This window comes from Stomoxys calcitrans, chromosome 1 (assembly GCF_963082655.1).
Source record: "Stomoxys calcitrans chromosome 1, idStoCalc2.1, whole genome shotgun sequence".
In the NCBI taxonomy this organism is placed as follows: Eukaryota; Metazoa; Arthropoda; class Insecta; order Diptera; family Muscidae; genus Stomoxys; species Stomoxys calcitrans.
This window is the reverse complement of record NC_081552.1, coordinates 185,048,432-185,066,995: the sequence shown is the minus strand read 5'-3', so window position 1 is coordinate 185,066,995 and position 18,564 is coordinate 185,048,432. Positions and strand designations below refer to the sequence as shown.

At 38.1% G+C, this 18,564-nt stretch overlaps 1 protein-coding gene across 1 annotated transcript; it reads right to left on the bottom strand.

Moving 5' to 3' along the window:
• Positions 1–3,291: 3,291 nt before the first annotated feature.
• LOC106090437 (ribonuclease Oy) lies at positions 3,292–17,856 on the bottom strand. The gene is made up of 2 exons (XM_013256609.2): positions 17,270–17,856; positions 3,292–4,824 (listed from the first exon to the last, which is right to left on the bottom strand). The coding sequence occupies exons 1-2, from the start codon at positions 17,335–17,337 to the stop codon at positions 3,900–3,902; spliced, it is 993 nt and encodes a 330-aa protein (XP_013112063.2). The 5' UTR covers positions 17,338–17,856; the 3' UTR covers positions 3,292–3,899.
• Positions 17,857–18,564: the final 708 nt, after the last annotated feature.

Genomic DNA, 18,564 nt, shown 5'->3' with positions numbered 1-18,564 from the left:
CGTGCAGTATAAGATCGTACTTTTCCCGCCATCCTAAGACGCTATCGAGCAAATGAGTATGTCACAGAGAGCAATGGTGGCTTTGCATGAGAGCGGTATAACACTTTTTGTTCTTGTTTGAAGCCATAGCATTCAATTTGTTATACTAGGGATCCATACAATATGGGGGCAGAGTTCCAGAAAGCAAGAAAAAAAAAACAAACAAACCCATCAATGAATGGGAAAAGAGATGAATAAAAGTATTAAAACAAAAATTATGAATGGACCGTATATCGATTCCATGCAAAGCTACAAACTCATGTTACATACAAACATGTAGTATTCTACCCTCGAGGAAAAAATTGGTGCAAGTAATTTTTTTTTTTATCACGCATAAAAATTATATTCTTTTAATCCATTTTAAGGGGTTTTAATAATAAACTCACCATCTTTACAGGTCCATGATGAAGGCCTTCCCACGGTGTACAGCTGCTATATATTAAGGGGAGAGTATCAAGAAAAGAAATTTAACTTGCAATAAGCTCCATTTTGCTCGCCCAAAATCAAGTGTTTCACTGCCTTTAAAATGTAATAAAGTAAAAAAAATATTACGTTTTGTTCAAATTTAAACAAAAAAAATTATAAATTTAACTTATCTTAAGGTTTTTTTTTCATAACATTATGATGGAGGATGTTTTTTTTTGACAAAAAAAGGTCACAGCGCTGGAGCAAAGTGTGCAGATATATGACTACATGGTTCAGTCAATAACTTTGGGTGAATCTGCGTTAGACTAGTTCTTATTTTTGCTTCAATTGGGTACAATGATGGATGATAAGGGCTGATGGTCAAGGTGCCGCAGACTTAAGTGTCTGGCTGTGGTTTTTAGCACGTGGAATTAAATTAAATTTTTGGTTCCTCTCACAAAAATTATTCCAGCTCCTTCCTGAATAATTTCAGAGCAATTGGTTTTCGGGCTGAATGTGAAATGCCCCCTTCTTCTCCAAGACTATGGGATTCTAAGACGAGATTTGGCCACGTGTAAGGAAGCGGTCTCTGCACCAAATGTGCGTGCCGTAAAAGCCAACAAAAACACTTTCCCATTGCGATCTCGTGGAATCAAATGAGGACAAAATATGCCAAAATCTCCTGAATGAAAAATCTCCCACTCGGAGTTTGGCAAAGCCCTTGTACCCCAACGATACCCAAGGACAGAAAACGTTTTCCAAACTGGCGTGGCCTGGGGAAAATCAAGGTTTTTCAAAGATCGATAAATTTCAATATCATGTGATATTCCATACTTTTTCAATATTTATTCGCACTTGTAAAAAAATCAATTCACGTTTATTTCACACTTAGCACGTTTTTTCCAGTCTAACGATTGTACAGAAACTTTATGATCTTTATTCTTACTATTATTTTACTCTATTGCTGATTGTTGGTACAAATTTCGTACTCTTCTCCCCAGTATCTTTTATTTGAGCCCCACATTGACGTGGTCGGTAAATATGCTCGATTTAGGGGTTGTCCCCCAAACACTTAGCCCTGAAAATATATCGGAATCGTGGTCTATTCTCAAATATCATTTATTTGAACCCCAGATTGGGGGTTGTTATGAGGGTGGGACGTCCCCTAGGCAGTTGGCCCCGAATGTTGATATCAGATTCGTGCTCTAATCCCAAATACCTTTCATTTCAGCCCCAAATTTCCATAGTCGGCAAACATGACCGGTTTCGTGCTCTACTCCCAAATACCTTTCATTTGAGCCCCATATTCCCATAGTCGGCAAACATGACCGGGTTGGGGGGTGTTTTGGGGGTGACTTGGCCCTGAAGATATATATCATACCATATTGCCATTGGTTTCAAAATTGGATATCAAATTCGTTTTGTAATCTCAAATACCTTTCATTTAAATTCCTTACTGCATAAGTTAGCAAATATTTCCGGTTTGGGGTATGGGCCCTAAAAACTATCAATATCGAGATCCACTCGCTTTAAGACCCAAATTGTGATGGTGAGCACATACGTCTTATTTCGGGATTATTATGGGGGTGGGACGTCCCCTTTGCAGTTGGTCCCGAATGTTGATATCAGATTCGTATTCAACACTGAAAAACCTTTTATTTAAGCCCCACATTGCCATGGTCAGTAAATAAGTCCTGTTTGGGGAATATTTTGGGGAAGGGGTGGACCCCCAGTAACGTGGTCCCACATTTGGATATTAGATTCGTATTCTACTCGCAAATACCTTTCATTTGAGTTCCATATTGCCATGGTCGGTTAATATGTCCGATTTAGGGTTTTTTTGGGGGTTGGGGAGGTCGCCCTAAATTTCTGCGAAATCGGATAATAAATGCGCCTTTTATGGGTCCAAAATCTTAAATCGAGAGATCGGTCTATATGGCAGCTATATCCAAATCTCGACCGATCTCAGCCAAATTAAACTCACTGTCCCAAATTTCAGCAAAATCGGATAATAAATGAGGCTTTTATGGGCCTAAGACCTTCAATCGGCGGATCAGTCTATATGACAGCTATATCCAAATTTGGACCGATCTCAGCCAAATTGAGGAAAATCGGGCAATAAATGCGCCTTTTATGTGCCCTAGACCCTAAATCGTGAGATCGGTCTATATGGCAGCTATATCAAATCTGGACCGGTTTGGGCCAAATTGAAGAAGGATGTCGACTGGCCTAACACAACTCACTATCCCAAATTTTAGCAAAATCGGATAGTAAATGTGGCTTTTATGGGCCTAAGACCCTAAATCGGGGGATCAGTCTATAGGGGCTATATCAAGATATAGTCCGATATAGCCCAACTTCGAACTTAACCTGCTTATGGACAAAAAAAGAATCTGTGCAAAGTTTCAGCTCAATATCTCTATTTTTAAAATTTTCAAGATCTGTGATTTCAACAGACAGACGGACGGACATGGCTGGATGGTCTTAAATATTTACGCTGATCAAGAATATATATACTTTATAGGGAAGGAAATGGATATTTCGATGTGCTGGAAACGGAATAACAAAATGAATATACCACCATCCTGCGGTGGTGGGTATAAAAAGTTGAAGTCATCGGGGGCATAACTCGACTTGAAACTAAATCCATTTCGATTTGTTTTAATTTTTCGATGCTTTTTGTTTCTTTTCGACTTTTTCCGACTCTTCGTCTTCAAAGTCGATTATTCGACGTTTTTTAAACAAAAAGCCGATTAATCGATTAGTGGAAAGTGGAATTTTAGATCCCTAGTGTATATAACTGACCTTAATTTTGCTACTGGTTGGAAAATAAAGAACGACTTTAAATATGTGGTTGTTTTGATTTGTTTTTTTTTTAAGTCAATTTTTTATTGATTGAAAGTTTGCTATTTCGATTATTAAAAATAATTTAAACAATACAACAATTTCAATTTCTCTTTTATGCGATAATTGCGATTCTTTAATTTTTTCAAAAATTTTCAACTTATAAAATATTTTTGATCTTGTAGTCATCATAATAAGTTATACTAGCGATCGTTAAAATTACAAAAAAAAAAAAATTATTGCCCATAATTGTTTCAATATCCATATATGCAGTTGTAAATATAAATTGTGTAGAATCAATGATTAAAATAGAAGAATTTTTAAATGATTGAAAAAAATATATGTATATAAATACGAGTATAGCTTCAGCCCACCCTTTAATCACTTTGTAACACGCCGTCATCATCATCACCATGAGTTTCTTCGTTTTTCTGTATTTTTCAAATATAAAAATAAAATTTCTTTAGCTGTTTGTTCATTCATTAGTTTTTGCGGTTTGAGCCAATGTGGATTTGCTATTGGGTAATGCATACAGACGCCTTTATAGATATAGCCAAATTAGTTAATAATGCCTCTGAATGGGTTGCCTTGTCAACTCTTTGCCCTGTGCCTCATAGGGTGAACCACATAATGAATTGCAAAAGTTTGTACAAATTCACAATGGGGAATTTCCATTTCTTCTCTGCCTGCCGGCGTTTATTCGGCACCAGGCTGGGGTAGTGTACAGGCTTTGATATGTGGCAATTGGTTATGACTGTGCCGCCCGGGTAATCAATGGATACAGCATCACCATGCTTGACACCGTCACAGTCGGTGGCATTGAGTTCCTTATCGAAGCATATGCGTATCTCCTCCAAATAGCTGATATCCGTCTTACTATCGTACAGGCAATGTATGGAGGGATTTTTGCCCAAACCATTTAGCAGGGCGGTGTGAATGGCCACCACTGTATTATTGGAGTCTGGATGTATGCCAGCACTGTCTAACATTTTAGAAAGTTCAAAGCCTTCGCGCCATGTAATGCCCTGTGAGAAATATTTCAATTCGTTGTCCAACTCCTCCAGCTCGGCTGCACAAGTGCCATGTTTCAGCCATTCATGTTTCCACAGCCAATCTCCCTTCGATTCACCATCAATGTCGGGCCAAAAATGATTCAAACGATCCTTGATCTCGTCTAAGAGATGGATATCAAATTTTGCTGTTTTATTACAGAACGAAGGGCCAAAATGTCCCTTCTTAGTAGGCCACAAACCATGGACAGTCCAGAACTCCTTATCCGCGGGTAGCTTACACGCATGGTTCTTATCTTCCTCCCGCCAGTGGTAGCAGGTGGTGACGGGCCATTGTTGGGTGAATATCAATAGATCCCACTCGTAATTGCCATCTATGCCCATTTCCATATCGAGATCATCGTGATATTCCGAAGAGCTCAATTCATCCGAAAAGAAGATGTTGTGTTTGATATCTTCAATGCGTTTTAGATTGTCCTCATTGCGTATCAGCTCCGATGATATTTCATCGCTGGTGAGAGATAGGCTGAAATAGAAAGAAAGGGTATTTGGGTGTTTAAAAATTTAGAGACATGAAAAAAAAACAAGTAAAAGCGTGCTAAGTTCGGCCGGGCCGAATCTTATATACCCTCCACAATGGATCGCATTTGTCGAGTTCTTTTCCCGGCATCTCTTCTTAGGCAAAAAAGGATATAAGAAAAGAGTTGCTCTGCTATTAAAACGATATCAAGATATGGTCCGGTTCGGACCACAATTAAGTAAAATAGAGAGAATGATTTATATGGGGTCTGTATCGGGCTATAGACCGATTCAGACCATAATAAACACGTTTGTTGATGGTCATGAGAGAATCCGTCGTACAAAATTTCGGGCAATTCGGATAATAAATGCGACTTCTAGAGGCTCAAGAAGTCAAGATCTTAGATCGGTTTATATGACAGCTATATCAGGTTATGAACCGATTTGAACCTTATTTGACACAGTAGTTTAAAGTAAGAATAAAATACGTTAGCAAAATTTTAGCCAAATCGGATAGGAATTGCGCCCTCTAGAAGCTCAAGAAGTCAAATCCCCAGATCTGTTTATATGGCAGCTATATCAGGTTATGGACCGATTTCAACCATACTTGGCACAGTTGTTGGAAATCATAACGAAATACTTCGTGCAAAAATTCATTCAAATCGGATAAGAATTGTGCCCTTTAGAGGCTCAAGAAGTCAAGACCCAAGATCGGTTTATATGGCAGCTATATCAGGTTATGGACCGATTTAAACCATTCTTGGCACAATTGTTGGGTATCATAACAAAATACGTCGTGCGAAATTCCATTCTAATCGGATAAGAATTGCGCCCTCTACAGGCTCAAGAAGTCAAGACCAAAGATCGGATTATATGGCAGCTATATCAGGTTATGCACCGATTTGAACCATACTTGGCACAGTTGTTGGATATAACAACAAAACACGTCGTGCAAAATTTCATTTCAATCGGATAAAAATTGCGCACTCTAGAGGCTCAAGAAGTCAAGACCCAAGATCGGTTTATATGGCAGCTATATTAGGCTATGGACCGATTTAAACCATACTTGACACAGTTGTTGGATATCGTAACAAAATACGTCGTGCAAAATTTCATTCTGATCGGACAAGAATTGCGCACGCTAGAGGCTCAAGAAGTCAAGACCCAAGATCGGTTTATATGGCAGCTATATCAGGTTATGGACCGATTTGAACTATACTTGGCACAGTTGTTGGATATCATAGCAAAACACGTCGTGCAAAATTTCATTCCAATCGAATAAGAATTGCCCACTCTAGAGGCTCAAGAAATCAAGACCCAAGATCGGTTTATATGGCAGCTGTATCAAAACATGGACCGATATGGCCCATTTACAATACCAACCGACCTACACTAATAAGAAGTATTTGTGCAAAATTTCAAGCGGCTAGCTTTACTCCTTCGGAAGTTAGCGTGCTTTCGACAGACAGACGGACGGACGGAAGGACGGACGGACGGACATGGCTAGATCGACATAAAATGTCGCGACGATCAAGAATATATATACTTTATGGGGTCTCAGACGAATATTTCGAGTAGTTACAAACAGAATGACGAAATTAGTATACCCCCCATCTTATGGTGGAGGGTATAAAAAACAATTAAGAGCGTGCTAAGTTCAGCCGGGGGCCGAATCTTATATACCCTCCACCACGGATCGCATTTGTCGAGTTCTTTGCGCGGTAAGTCTTTTTAGGCAACCAAAGAATAATGGCTGAGAATTGTTATGCTATTGGAGCTATATCAATCAAGTCATAGTCCGATTCGCACCATAAATGAATTGAATGTTGAAGACCATAGTAGAAGTCATTGGGTCATATTTCAGTCCATTCGGTTAAGAATTGCGCCTTGTAGAAGCTCAAGAAGCATAATCGGGAGATCGGTTTATATGAGAACTGTATCAGGCTAAAGACCATATTGGACACGTATGATAAAGGTCATGGGATAAGTCGTTGTACAAAATTTAAGCCAAATCGGATAAGAATTGTGCCTTCTAGAGGCTTAAAAAGTCAACTTCCCAGATAGGTTTATATGGCAGCTATATCAGGTTATGTACCGATTGGAACCATACTTAGCACAGTTTTTTTAAGTCATAATAAAATACTTCATGCACAATTCCAGCCAAATCGAATGAGAATTGGGCCCTCTAGTGGCTCAAAATCCAAGATCGGTTTTTATGGCAGCTATATCAGGTTATAGACCGGTTGGAACCATACTTAGCACAGTTCTTGGAAGTCGTACGACGACAAAACCCTTCATGCAAAATTTCAGCAAAATTGGATAAGAATTGCGCCCTCTAGTGGCTCAAGAAGTCAAGATCCAAGATCGGTTTATATGGTAGCTATATCAGGTTATGCGACGATTTGAACCATACTGGGCGCTGTTGTTGGAAGTCATAACAAACCAGCTCGTGCAAAATTTCAGCCAAATCGGATGATGGGGCTCTAGCAGTCAAGATCCAAGATCGGTTTATTGTGCAGCTATATCAAAACATAGACCGATATCGCCATTTTACAATCCACACCGACCTACACTGATAACAAATATTTGTGCAAAATTTCAAGCGCCTAGCTTTATTCCTCCGAATGTTAGCTCGTTTTTGACAGACGGACGGACATGACTAGATCGACAAAGAACGTCGAGACAATCAAGAATATATACTTTATGGGGTCTTGGACGAATATTTCAATGTGTTCCAAACGGAATGACGAAATTAGTATATCCCCATTCTATGGTGGAGGGTATAACAATAATTGGAATATTTAAATGTAGTGGTGATTAAGTAAGTGGTGAGACCTCCGTAGTTTCCATGACAGGCTATGTCTCTGAATAACTGGGTTCGTATCCAGGCGAGTATATTAAAGAAAATTTAAACGGTGGTTAGGCCTTGCTGACGACATTTGTCAAGTACTAAGTCATTACGCTATTCGAACTCGGTCTACTCTCTACTTTCTAAACCGACTTACTGAGAATATTTTAGTTCATTGTGATACGACATAACAACAGACCAGGCCTCTGGACATTGAATCCTCTTCCACCGCATTAGTAATCCGAGCACGCTGTCAACTCGTCTACTGGCTGACCTTAACATTTACTTGAATCGTACGGCACTCATTGCCGTATCCTTAATGGATTATTCGTGAGCAAATTCTCATTTTTAATATTAAGTGGCGCCCAACGTGAGTTGTAGTATGTAAGAGGTAAAGAAAATAGTGCCAGCTGGTTAATGAAAAAATTATTGAACTTCTCAGGCACCATCGTAAAGTTTGGTAAGTTCCAAATTCAGGCATGCTTGAAATAGTAGGATACGATTGCGAGACTGTAGCAACTGCATTATCGCTATGGCCTCGGGTCAAATTTTAATGGCATTTTTTCCAACACACAATATGTTAATGATTTTTTTAAACAAAATTTTAATGCAATTTTTCTAAAAACTTTTTCAATGAAATCCTTTTTAAAAACCATTTTTTTTAAACTCAAAATTTCAAGCACATTTTTAAGATAATAATTCAAAGAAAATTTTATAGACAAAATTTTATTGAAGTTGTTCTAAAGAAAAATTTTCGATAGAATTTTCTTTAAAGACAAAATTTCAATGAGATTTTTTCCAGAGACGAAAACTTAATGAAATTCATGCTCAATGGGGAGAAGGTTTCAGATAATACATGGACACTTTTCTCTTTTCTGGATTCTCGCTCACTCCCATGCAGGGCAATGTCAGGACTCAGAAGAAAAGTCGCAAAAAATCACAGCTCACGATGCCATCATGCTCCATAATGCATGTTTTTTAGTACGGGCTGAATATATCTACCAAAAATAAAGTACACCTCCCTCAAGTGTTTCCCTACTGTCCCATCTCTTTAGATCTTAAGATCCCAAATTTGCCCGAATTCTTTTAGAAGCTAAAAGAATTCGTGTCTGACGATATGTTCAATCTGTACTCGCTAAGTGCTATGCGACGAATATTGCCCCCTGCCTATGAAAGCCAGGGATGTTATGAAAATTGCGCCCTTTATAGGCGCAATGTATCATAATGAATACATTCAGTGTCGGATTGCTTATTTATCTTTAGATTTGCAAAAAATTAACTTTTGCGATAGTATCCATCATAAAATTATCAATCGATATTCTGTCAAAAAATAAAATATCCAAAGTATCGATAGTGCCATCGATATTTTGTCAGCTCTAATTAGGGAGGCATATAGTCTTCCGAAAGGGTTTAGCGATGAATGAGTTTCAAGCAGAGGTCTTCACAATCTTGTAAACCCTGGATTCGATTTCGAGGCAGTTTCGGCTATCCTGTGGACAATTTGTGTGAACATCAGACGACTTGAGCCCTCTGGCTTCGGGCCATGTATGATAGAAGCTTGTTGTTCAATTCTCTAGGGCTGTACTGAGTCACGGTCCAACAGCGGGTAGCGAAAAATTGGTTGTCAGATGATGAGTCTAGCAGAGAACTATAGCGAGTAGAAACATTTTCCAGCGCACTTGTTCAGCAACTCGATTTATGTTGATAATTTTCTTTGGGTGTAGTGATTGCGTTCGCATTTGCTCGAACCTAGCATGCATTTCGAATCAACCATATTTTTAATTGTATCAATTATTAACTTAATTAAAAATTTCTTTTAAAAAATTTCGACCATTTTTTAATTGAATATGCAATTTTTTAATTGAAATGTTTCAATTACGGGTACTTCTTTAAAATCGTTGATTGATATTATTTTATATTTTTGTGATTGGAGCAATTTCAATTGAAAAGTTAATTGAACCAATTAATTTCGTGATTGAAACTGATTTTTTTTCTGTGTACTGTTTACCGTAGAAAAGATAGGTCATTATGAATTAATCATTCAAATTTGTGAATCCATATTTATCAGAATTTCTTGGGTTATAACACAATTATTATTTCAATAACTGGGTTATAACAAAATTATTATTTCAATAACTTATTAACATGAATTCTGTTGTATTTTAGCTAACTAACTAAGACTTTTTGCTTGAGTGTATATATTTTTAAACAAAGACATTTAATATTTTATTTGTATCATCAATAACTTTAAGTGTGTCACACTTGGTTTATTATGCATGTCTTTGTTTACGTTATGAAAGTTTGTTTTTTTGCTGATAATTAGCAAAGTTAATCGCCAACCAAACTTAATAGCTTTCTAGTTCACTGTGAGTACACACAGTATGTAGTTCCTAAGTTATAATAGTAAAAATCTGAAGCGTACCTTCATGTTGTCGAAATGAACTTTATATAAGATATATTTAAATAATGCAAATTTTGCTCATCAACATTCCATTAAGCAACCGTAGCACAGAGGTTATCATGTTCGCCTATTACGCTGAACGCTTAGCTTCGAATCCTGGCAAGAACATTAGAAAAAAACGTTCAAAGGTGGTAATCCACTCCTAATGCTGGCGACATTTGTAAGGTAATTTTTTTCCAAAAAGAGGTGTCGCTCTGTGGGACCCCGTTCGGACTCGGCTATAAAAAGCAGGTCTCTTATCATTTAACTTACACTTGAATCGAACAGCACTCAGTGATATGTGAGAAGTTTGTCCTGTTCCTTGCTATATTCCAGAAACTTGATTACTTTAGTAGTCTTATAATATCTGGAAGTTACGAGTTTGGTGCCTGTGTTCCAATTCCGGAGAGAAAAAAATTCAGCGCACTGGAGGCCACCTTAGCGCAGAGGTTAGCATGTCCGCTAATGACGCTGAACGCCAGGGTTCAAATCCCAGAAAAAGTTTTTCGGCGGTGGTTTTCACCTGGCGACATTTGTGAGGTATTCCATCGAAGCCGCACTGTGGCTCGCCGTTCGGTCTCGGACATAAAAAGGAGGTCTTTGTTATTGAACTTAAACTTGAATCGGACAGCACTTAAACTTGAATCGCCAAATTTGCAATTTTTCTACTCACTAATGCTGGCGCCATTTGTAAGATCTCCCGCCATGAAAAATGTCTCTTTTAAAGCTGTTTCGCTTTGCGAGATCATCAGACTCGGTAGATCGGTTTCAAAGGGAATAATATCAATTTAAATACCACTTTGGACCATAGCTGGCAAGTTGTTGTCCAAATAGGTAAAGAATTGCGCCCTCTAGAGGCCCATGAAGTCAAATCGATTTATAAGTGAACTATTGGGTTGCCCAAAAAGTAATTGCGGATTTTTCATATAGTCGGCGTTGACAAATTTTTTCACAGCTTGTGACTCTGTAATTGCATTCTTTCTTCTGTCAGTTATCAGCTGTTACTTTTAGCTTGCTTTAGAAAAAAAGTGTAAAAAAAGTATATTTGATTAAAGTTCATTCTAAGTTTTATTAAAAATGCATTTACTTTCTTTTAAAAAATCCGCAATTACTTTTTGGGCAACCGAATATATCAGGTTATGAAGCGATTTGGAACATATTTGGCACAGTTGTTGGATGTCGTAGCAAAATGGCACGTTCAAAAGTGCACTTTACTTACAAAACTTCTGCCAATTTAGTCATACATCTAAGTTAGTAATCGGCTTGTTGTGCACTCTAAAAAAAAACTAAAAAGTAACCTCGAAAAAGAAAATTTTTATGTTACGAATTCCGTGATATTTACAAAATCCTTTATTGTTTTCCATACCGCTCCCCTAAGTTGGTTCATGTCTGGTATCGTGTCCCCATCTAAGTACCGGTGTCTGTTAGCCGCGAAAGCCGGGCAATGACATAGGAAATGCTCCAACGTCTCATCATCTTCCCTACATGCCCTACACATCCTATCACTTACCGCACCGTAATTGCATAAATGATCTCGTAGTCCTATGTGTCCCGTTATGACACCAAAATCTATACTGACCTTCTTACTTCCTTACAATAACAGCCTCCTTCTCTCACGATCCGGATCACCCCATAGGATTTTCTCCGTCCTACCGACTGTTTCGCTGTTCGACAGTGGCATGTAACACTGTGGAACAGCGAAACAGTCGGTAGGCGTTTGTAGCCCACGCCCTTAAATCGGATTGCGTCGACCCGAAAGGCTTCGGGTTAACCAAGTTATCGATGGCAGTTCTCTGACCTTCACTGCCAAATCGTCTGCTCTTTCATTCCCCTTACTCCATTATGGATCGGCACCCAGTACAAAGCCCTGTGCCGCTGGCAAGAGTGCCTTGTACTCGACCACAAGATTCGTCTCAAGTATCCGATCGGAAACCTCTTCCCTTCCTTCCAGGTTTCCGAATCCGGAGAAAATTCCATGATTTATGAACCCATTGCAGCTATATTGAAATACGGACCGAATTGGACCATACTCGGCACGGACGTCGAGTGGTATAATAAAAACAATCCACTGTTCAAGTTGTTGAAACAGAATATTGATCAATATGACAGCTATATCCAAATATAGACCTATCTCAACCGTATAGGGCACGGATGTCGGAAAGGAACGGAACGGATAATAAATGCGCCTTTTATGGGCTCAAGACCTTATACTGGAGATCGGTATATATATGGCAGTTATATCCAAATATAGACCGATCTGAACCATATAGGGCATAGATATCGAAAATTCTTCCATAAATCACTGTCAGATAATAAATGCACCTTAGATCTGGAAATCGGTTTATATGGCAGCTATGTCGAAATATAGAGCGATGGGGGCCACATTAAGCACTGATGTTGAAGGCTCTAACACAGCTTCATGTGCCAAATTTCGGCGAACTCGGGTAATAAATGCTCTTTTTATGAGCCAAAGACCTTAAATCGGGAGATCGGTATATATGACATCTATATCCAAATACAGACCGATCGGAATTATATGGGCCAAGTATGTCGAAAAACCAAACATTGGTCCTTGTGACAAATTTCAGCGAATAATAAGGGTAATAAATGCGCCTTTTATGGGCCCAAGACCCTAAATCGGGTGATCAGTCTATATGGCAGCTTTGTATATCCAAATATAGCCCAACCTTGGCAATACTCAGCACGAATGTCGAGGAGCCTAACGCAAACCATTGTGCCAAATTTCAGCGAAATCGGATTTTAAATGTTGCTTTAATTGGCCTAAAACCTTAAATCGGCAGATCGGTCTACATGGGGGCTACATCAAGATATAGTCTGATATAATAAAAAGAATCTGTGCAAAGTTTCAGCTCAATATCTCTATTTTTAAAGACTGTAGCGTGATTTCAACAGACAGACGGACGGACATGGCTAGATCGCATGCATGCTAAGTTCGGCCGTGCCAAATCTTTATACCCTGCATGAATCCTTTTATAGGCAAAACAAGTTCTTTGGAGCATTTCTCTTTAGAGGTAGAAACTAAAAAAGCATAAAAGGAGGACATGACAATCCCCATGGAATTGTTTTATGTTTGGATAAAAATTGCGCCTAGAAGTATATTCGGGAAATCGGGTTATATGGCGGCTATATCAGGTTTTGAACCGATTGAAACCTTACTTCGTAGATTTATTGGAGGTCATTGTGCAAAATTTAAGCCAAATCGGATAAAAATTGAGCCCTCTAAAGGCTCAAGAAGTATGTGCGGGAGATCGCTTCATATGGGAGCTATATCTGGTTTTGGACCGATTTAAACCATACTTTGTACATATCCCGAAGTATTTTCGGTAAATCGATTTATTGGGGAATTAGATCTAAAAGCGGACCGATTTGGCCCATAACAGGCGCCTAGCTTTGCTCTTTTGATAGTTACCGTGCTTTCGAAAAACGACATGGCTAGACCGACTTAAAATGTAATGGCGATCAAGAATATATATAATTTATAGGGTCTTAGACGAATATTTCGAGGTGTAACAAACGGAGAATATAGACGACGTATAAACCACGAGCTGTATGACGACGATAACATAGTTATACGCATCAAAATACAACGACTGCGTTGGCTAGGTAATGTTGTCAGAATGGATGAAGAAGCTCCAGCAAAGAAGTCTTTTGAAGGAAAACACGGTGGTACACGCAAACCGGGAAGACCAAAAGCCCGATGGAAAGATCAAGTTGTGGGAGACACCTCGAAACTTGGTGCCAGAGATTTTGGAATGAGCGCAGAAGATCGAGGCGCTTGGAACGCTATTCTACGTTCGGCTAGTGGAACAAATATTCTGTCGTAGCCAATTTAAGTAAAGTAAGTAACAAACGGAATGACGAAATTAGTATGTCCCCATATAATTTCGTCAGAATACTGCGTGCAAAATTTCTGTCAGTCGGATAACAATTGCGGTCATATCGGATATTCGTATCACACTTGACATCGATGTTGGAAGTCATAACTCAAGTCTTTGTTCCGAATTTTAGACAAATCAGATGAAAATTGAGGCTTCTAGGGGCTCAAGAAAATCCAATCGGTTGATCGGTTTATATGGGTACTATATCAGTTTTTACACCAATTCGAATTTACTTGTCATGGATGTTGAAAGCCATTACTCAAGTCTTTGTTATAAATTTCAGCCAAATCTTATGAAAATTGAGGGTTCTAAAGGCTCAAGAAGCCAAATCCGAGAATCGGTTTTTATGGGGCCTATATCTGTTTATAGACCGATTTGGATCATACTTGGCATGGGCGTTAAAAGTCATAACTGAAGTCTTTTTTCTAAATTTCAGCTAAATCGGAATTAAAAATTGAGACTTCTAAGGGCTCAAGAAGTATCGTAAAATCCGGGGATAGGTTTATATGGGGGCTATATCTGTTTATAGATCGATTCGGATCATACTTGGCATGGATGTTGGAAGTCATAACTTGAGTCTCTATTCCAAATTTTAGCCAAATCAAATTTTAGCCAAATCGAGGCTTCTAGGGGCTCAAGATTATCATATTGGTTAATCGGTTTATATGGTTTATATATCAGTTTATAGACCGACTTAGATCATACTTAGCATGGATATTGGAAGATATATCTTTAGCCGAATCGGATACAAATTGAGGCTTCCAGGGGCCCAAAAAGTCAAATCGGAGGATCGGTTTATATCCAATTTTGAATCGATGTCCGATGGGTGGCAATCCACAGTGACCTACATAAATAAGAAGTATATATGCAAAATTTCAAGCGGCTAGCTTTACGCGTTCGACCGCCATCGTGATATCGACAAACGGACATGACTAGATTGACTCAGAATGTCGAAACGATCAAGAATATATACTTTATGGGGTCACAGATCAATATTTCGAGGTGTTATAAACGGAATGACTAGATTAGTACACCCCCATCCTATGGTGGTGGGTACAAAAACGAATTTTTCCCGCCCTTTTGTAAAAAGGGGGCTAAAGACTCCTTTCGAACAATAATCTACAACAATTAAAAGCGTGCTAAGTATGGCCGGGCCAAAACTTGGGAACCCACCACCATGGATTCTGCTAAAATATGGGAGCTATATCTTGTTATAGACCGATGTGGACCGTACTTGGCACAGTTGATGAAAGACTATACACTACATGCAGAATTTCCGCCAAAACGCATGAAAATTGAGGCTTCCAAGTGCTCAAGAAGTCAAGTCGGGAGATCAGTTCATATGGGAACTATATCAGGTTACATACGATTCGGCCCTTGGCACAGTTGTTGGAAGTGATAGCGGAGCACCACATGCAAAATATCAGCCAAATAGGACAAAAAATGCGGCTTTTAAGGGCTCAAGAAGTCAAATCGGGATATCGGTTTATATACAATAGGAGCTATATCAGGTTATAGACCGATTCGGACCGTACTTGGCACAATTGTTGAGCGTCATAACAAAATATTTTGCGCAAAATTTCAGTCAAATCGGAAAAAATTTTAGCTTCCAGTGTCTCAAGAAGTCAAATCCGGAGATCGGGTTATATGTGAACTAAATATATCAGGTTAAAGACCGATTCGAACCACCCTTGGCACAGTTGTTGAAAGTTATTACGAAGCATCACATGCAAAATATCAGCCAAATCGGACAAAAATTACTGCTTTAAAGGGATCAAGAAGTTAAATCAGGAGATCGGTTTATACGGGAGCTATATCAGGTTATATACCGATTTGGACCATACCTGGTACACCTGTTAAAAGTTAAAACGGAATACCACGTGCAAAATTTCAGCCAAATCGGACAAAAATTGCGGCTTCCAGGGGCTCAGGAAGTCAGGTCGGGAGATAGGTTTATATGGGAGCTATATCAGGTTATATACCGATTTGGATCATATATGGGACATCTGTTAGAAGTTATAACGGAACAACAGTGCAATATTTCAGCCAAATCGGACAAAAAATTGCGGTTTTCAAGGGCTCAAGAAGTCAAATCGGGATATCAGTTCATATGGGAGCTATATCAGGTTATAGACCGATGCGGACCACCTTTGGCACAGTTGTTGGAAGTCATAATGGAGCACCACATGCAAAATCGGACAAAAATTACTGCTTTTAAGGGATCAAGAAGTTAAATCGGGAGATCGGTTTATACGGGAGCTATATCAGGTTATTGACCGATTTGGTCCATACATGTGGTAGTTTTTGAGGTTCGTTATAAAGTGCTAAATTTCAGCCAAATTGCATAATAACTGCCACCTTCTGGAGCTCAAAAAGTCAAGTCGTGAGATCGGGGACATGGGGACTTTTTTCTATATAACACTCAAATGTACATCTGTGCAAAAAGCTTCATATTAACTCTAACTAATTTTGGCCAACGAATGTATGAAGAGGCAAGACGGTGCGCCGTTCCGACTTGGCTATAAAAAGGACAGCACTCATTGATATGTGAGAAGTTTGCTACTGTTCCTTAATGAAATGTTCATGGGCAAATTTGAATTTGCCATCATTCGGTCGTGGGTACAAAATTTAAGAATCCTACTTGCATTGTATTCCCAAACTCTAGATTCTCTAAACATTCATCAAAATCTGTTCAGCTATTTTTGAGTATTTACAGTACAACCAAACAAAGCACACACTTCCTCTTGTATAAATTAGAGGTAAGATATGAAATTAACTTTCTTACGTTTTTCTATGAATATCACCAAATTAACCTCTTCATACCAATATTTCTAAAGTTTTTTACATTAAACGACTTGACTTAACATTTCGGTTTTAATATCATTGCCAGGCACTGTACTATACTGTAATGTAATATGACTACTTTAGAAGCAAGCGTTCATTTTTTTTACGAGGGATGAGGTTGCTTGGCCAATGAATTTTGTCCAATGCTAATTGTTATTGTTTACAAACAAAATTGTTAGTACTTTTTAAAGTCATCTTTGCTCAGTAAAAGATGTTAAATGGATATTGCCGACGACTGCAGTACATTTTTGGCCTCGTACGTGATGGTAAAGACTTCTCTGTACATCACTGGAATTGTCTTAGCCACAACGCCGTATAGCAAAGCAAACACCATGCTACTTCACCTCCACCCCCATCTGCTATGTTATGAAGATAGTCTCTATTTCCCACAAATCATCTATCTCATGGTTGCGGCACTCACCTCAACACCGTGGCAATCGGTGAAATCACCCATAAAATTGTGGATATTTCGCAAAATCTTATCTGCATTTTCACAGCAAAAGTTAATTTACTTGAAATTTGTTTTTTAGGGAAGTGAATAATTGTTATGGTTTAAAACATTGTTTGGTTGAAATTGCTTGCTTTTCAAGGTTCTCTGCGTTGTTTTGTATTTTTTTGTGTTTTAAGATTTTGTTTGTATTTGGTTTGGTTTGTGTTTTTCTTCTAGTTTGACAAAGTATTTTTATGATTTCGATTTCGATTTCGCTTTAGCATATAAATATTTTTTTTTTGATTTTCTATTGCGTTTTGAATGTCACCGTATGTTTTTAGCTGTGGATATCTGACGTATCTTTTTTTGCTTTTTAGATAAGTTTTTTGGAAATTTTTAGTTAACAAACGAAACTCTTCAGTGGTTATGCAGTCTTTTCTTTTTTCTTTCTCGCTTTCGTTTAATGACAATCTAAACAATTGTAGAAAATGCTAGCACACTCTTCTTATTTCCGTCTTTTACGTCTTCCGTGGTCGTTTCTCTTTCTGTTGTTTTATTGTGACTGTTATTATTTAGTCCGTATTCGCTCGCCGTCGTCATCGTTTGAGAGTATTATGCTGTCATTTGGTGTGCAGTGTTGCCACTAGCAGGCATTTTTTCTGGGAATGTCAATATGCTGAAGCGTTTTGTCAGCAACCATGACACATGACAACTTTTGGGATATTTGGCGGTTTTTAAGAAATAAAATTTTGTTTTTTTTTTTGTTTATTTTTCTTAATTTTTAATCAGGTTTAATTTTTTCTTATTTCATTTATCAATACAAAATATGTTACACTATATTTTTTGTTTTTTTTTTATTAGTTGTTCATTTTATAAAAAAAAGTATTTTTATTGCATTTTACTTGCTTTTATTGTATTTTAGTTAATGCATTTTTATAATATTTTTATTTGATTTCATTTGATTTTGAACCACTAGAGGGCGCAATTCTTATCCGTTTTGGCGAAAATTTGGCACGAAGTGTTTTGTTATGACCTCCAGCAACCGTGCTAAATATGTTTCAAATCGGTCTATAACCTGATATAGCTACCATACAAACCGATCTGGGATCTTGACTTCAGCCTCTAGAGGGTGCAATTATTATCCAATTTGGCTGAAATTTTTTACAACGGCTTCTCCTATGACCTTCAAACATGGGCGCAATTCTTTTTCGATTTGGTTGAAATTTTACATAATGACTTCTACTATGGTCTCCAACATTCAATTCAAATTGCAAAGAAGTTCTATT

Excerpts from the sequence above, each read along its gene's own strand:
- LOC106090437 (XM_013256609.2), bottom strand. The coding sequence starts at position 17,337 with ATGCAGATAAGATTTTGCGAAATATCCACAATTTTATGGGTGATTTCA. Across the intron at positions 4,825-17,269 it reads CCGATTGCCACGGTGTTGAG|CCTATCTCTCACCAGCGATG; the intron begins GTGAGTGCCGCA and ends TTTCTATTTCAG.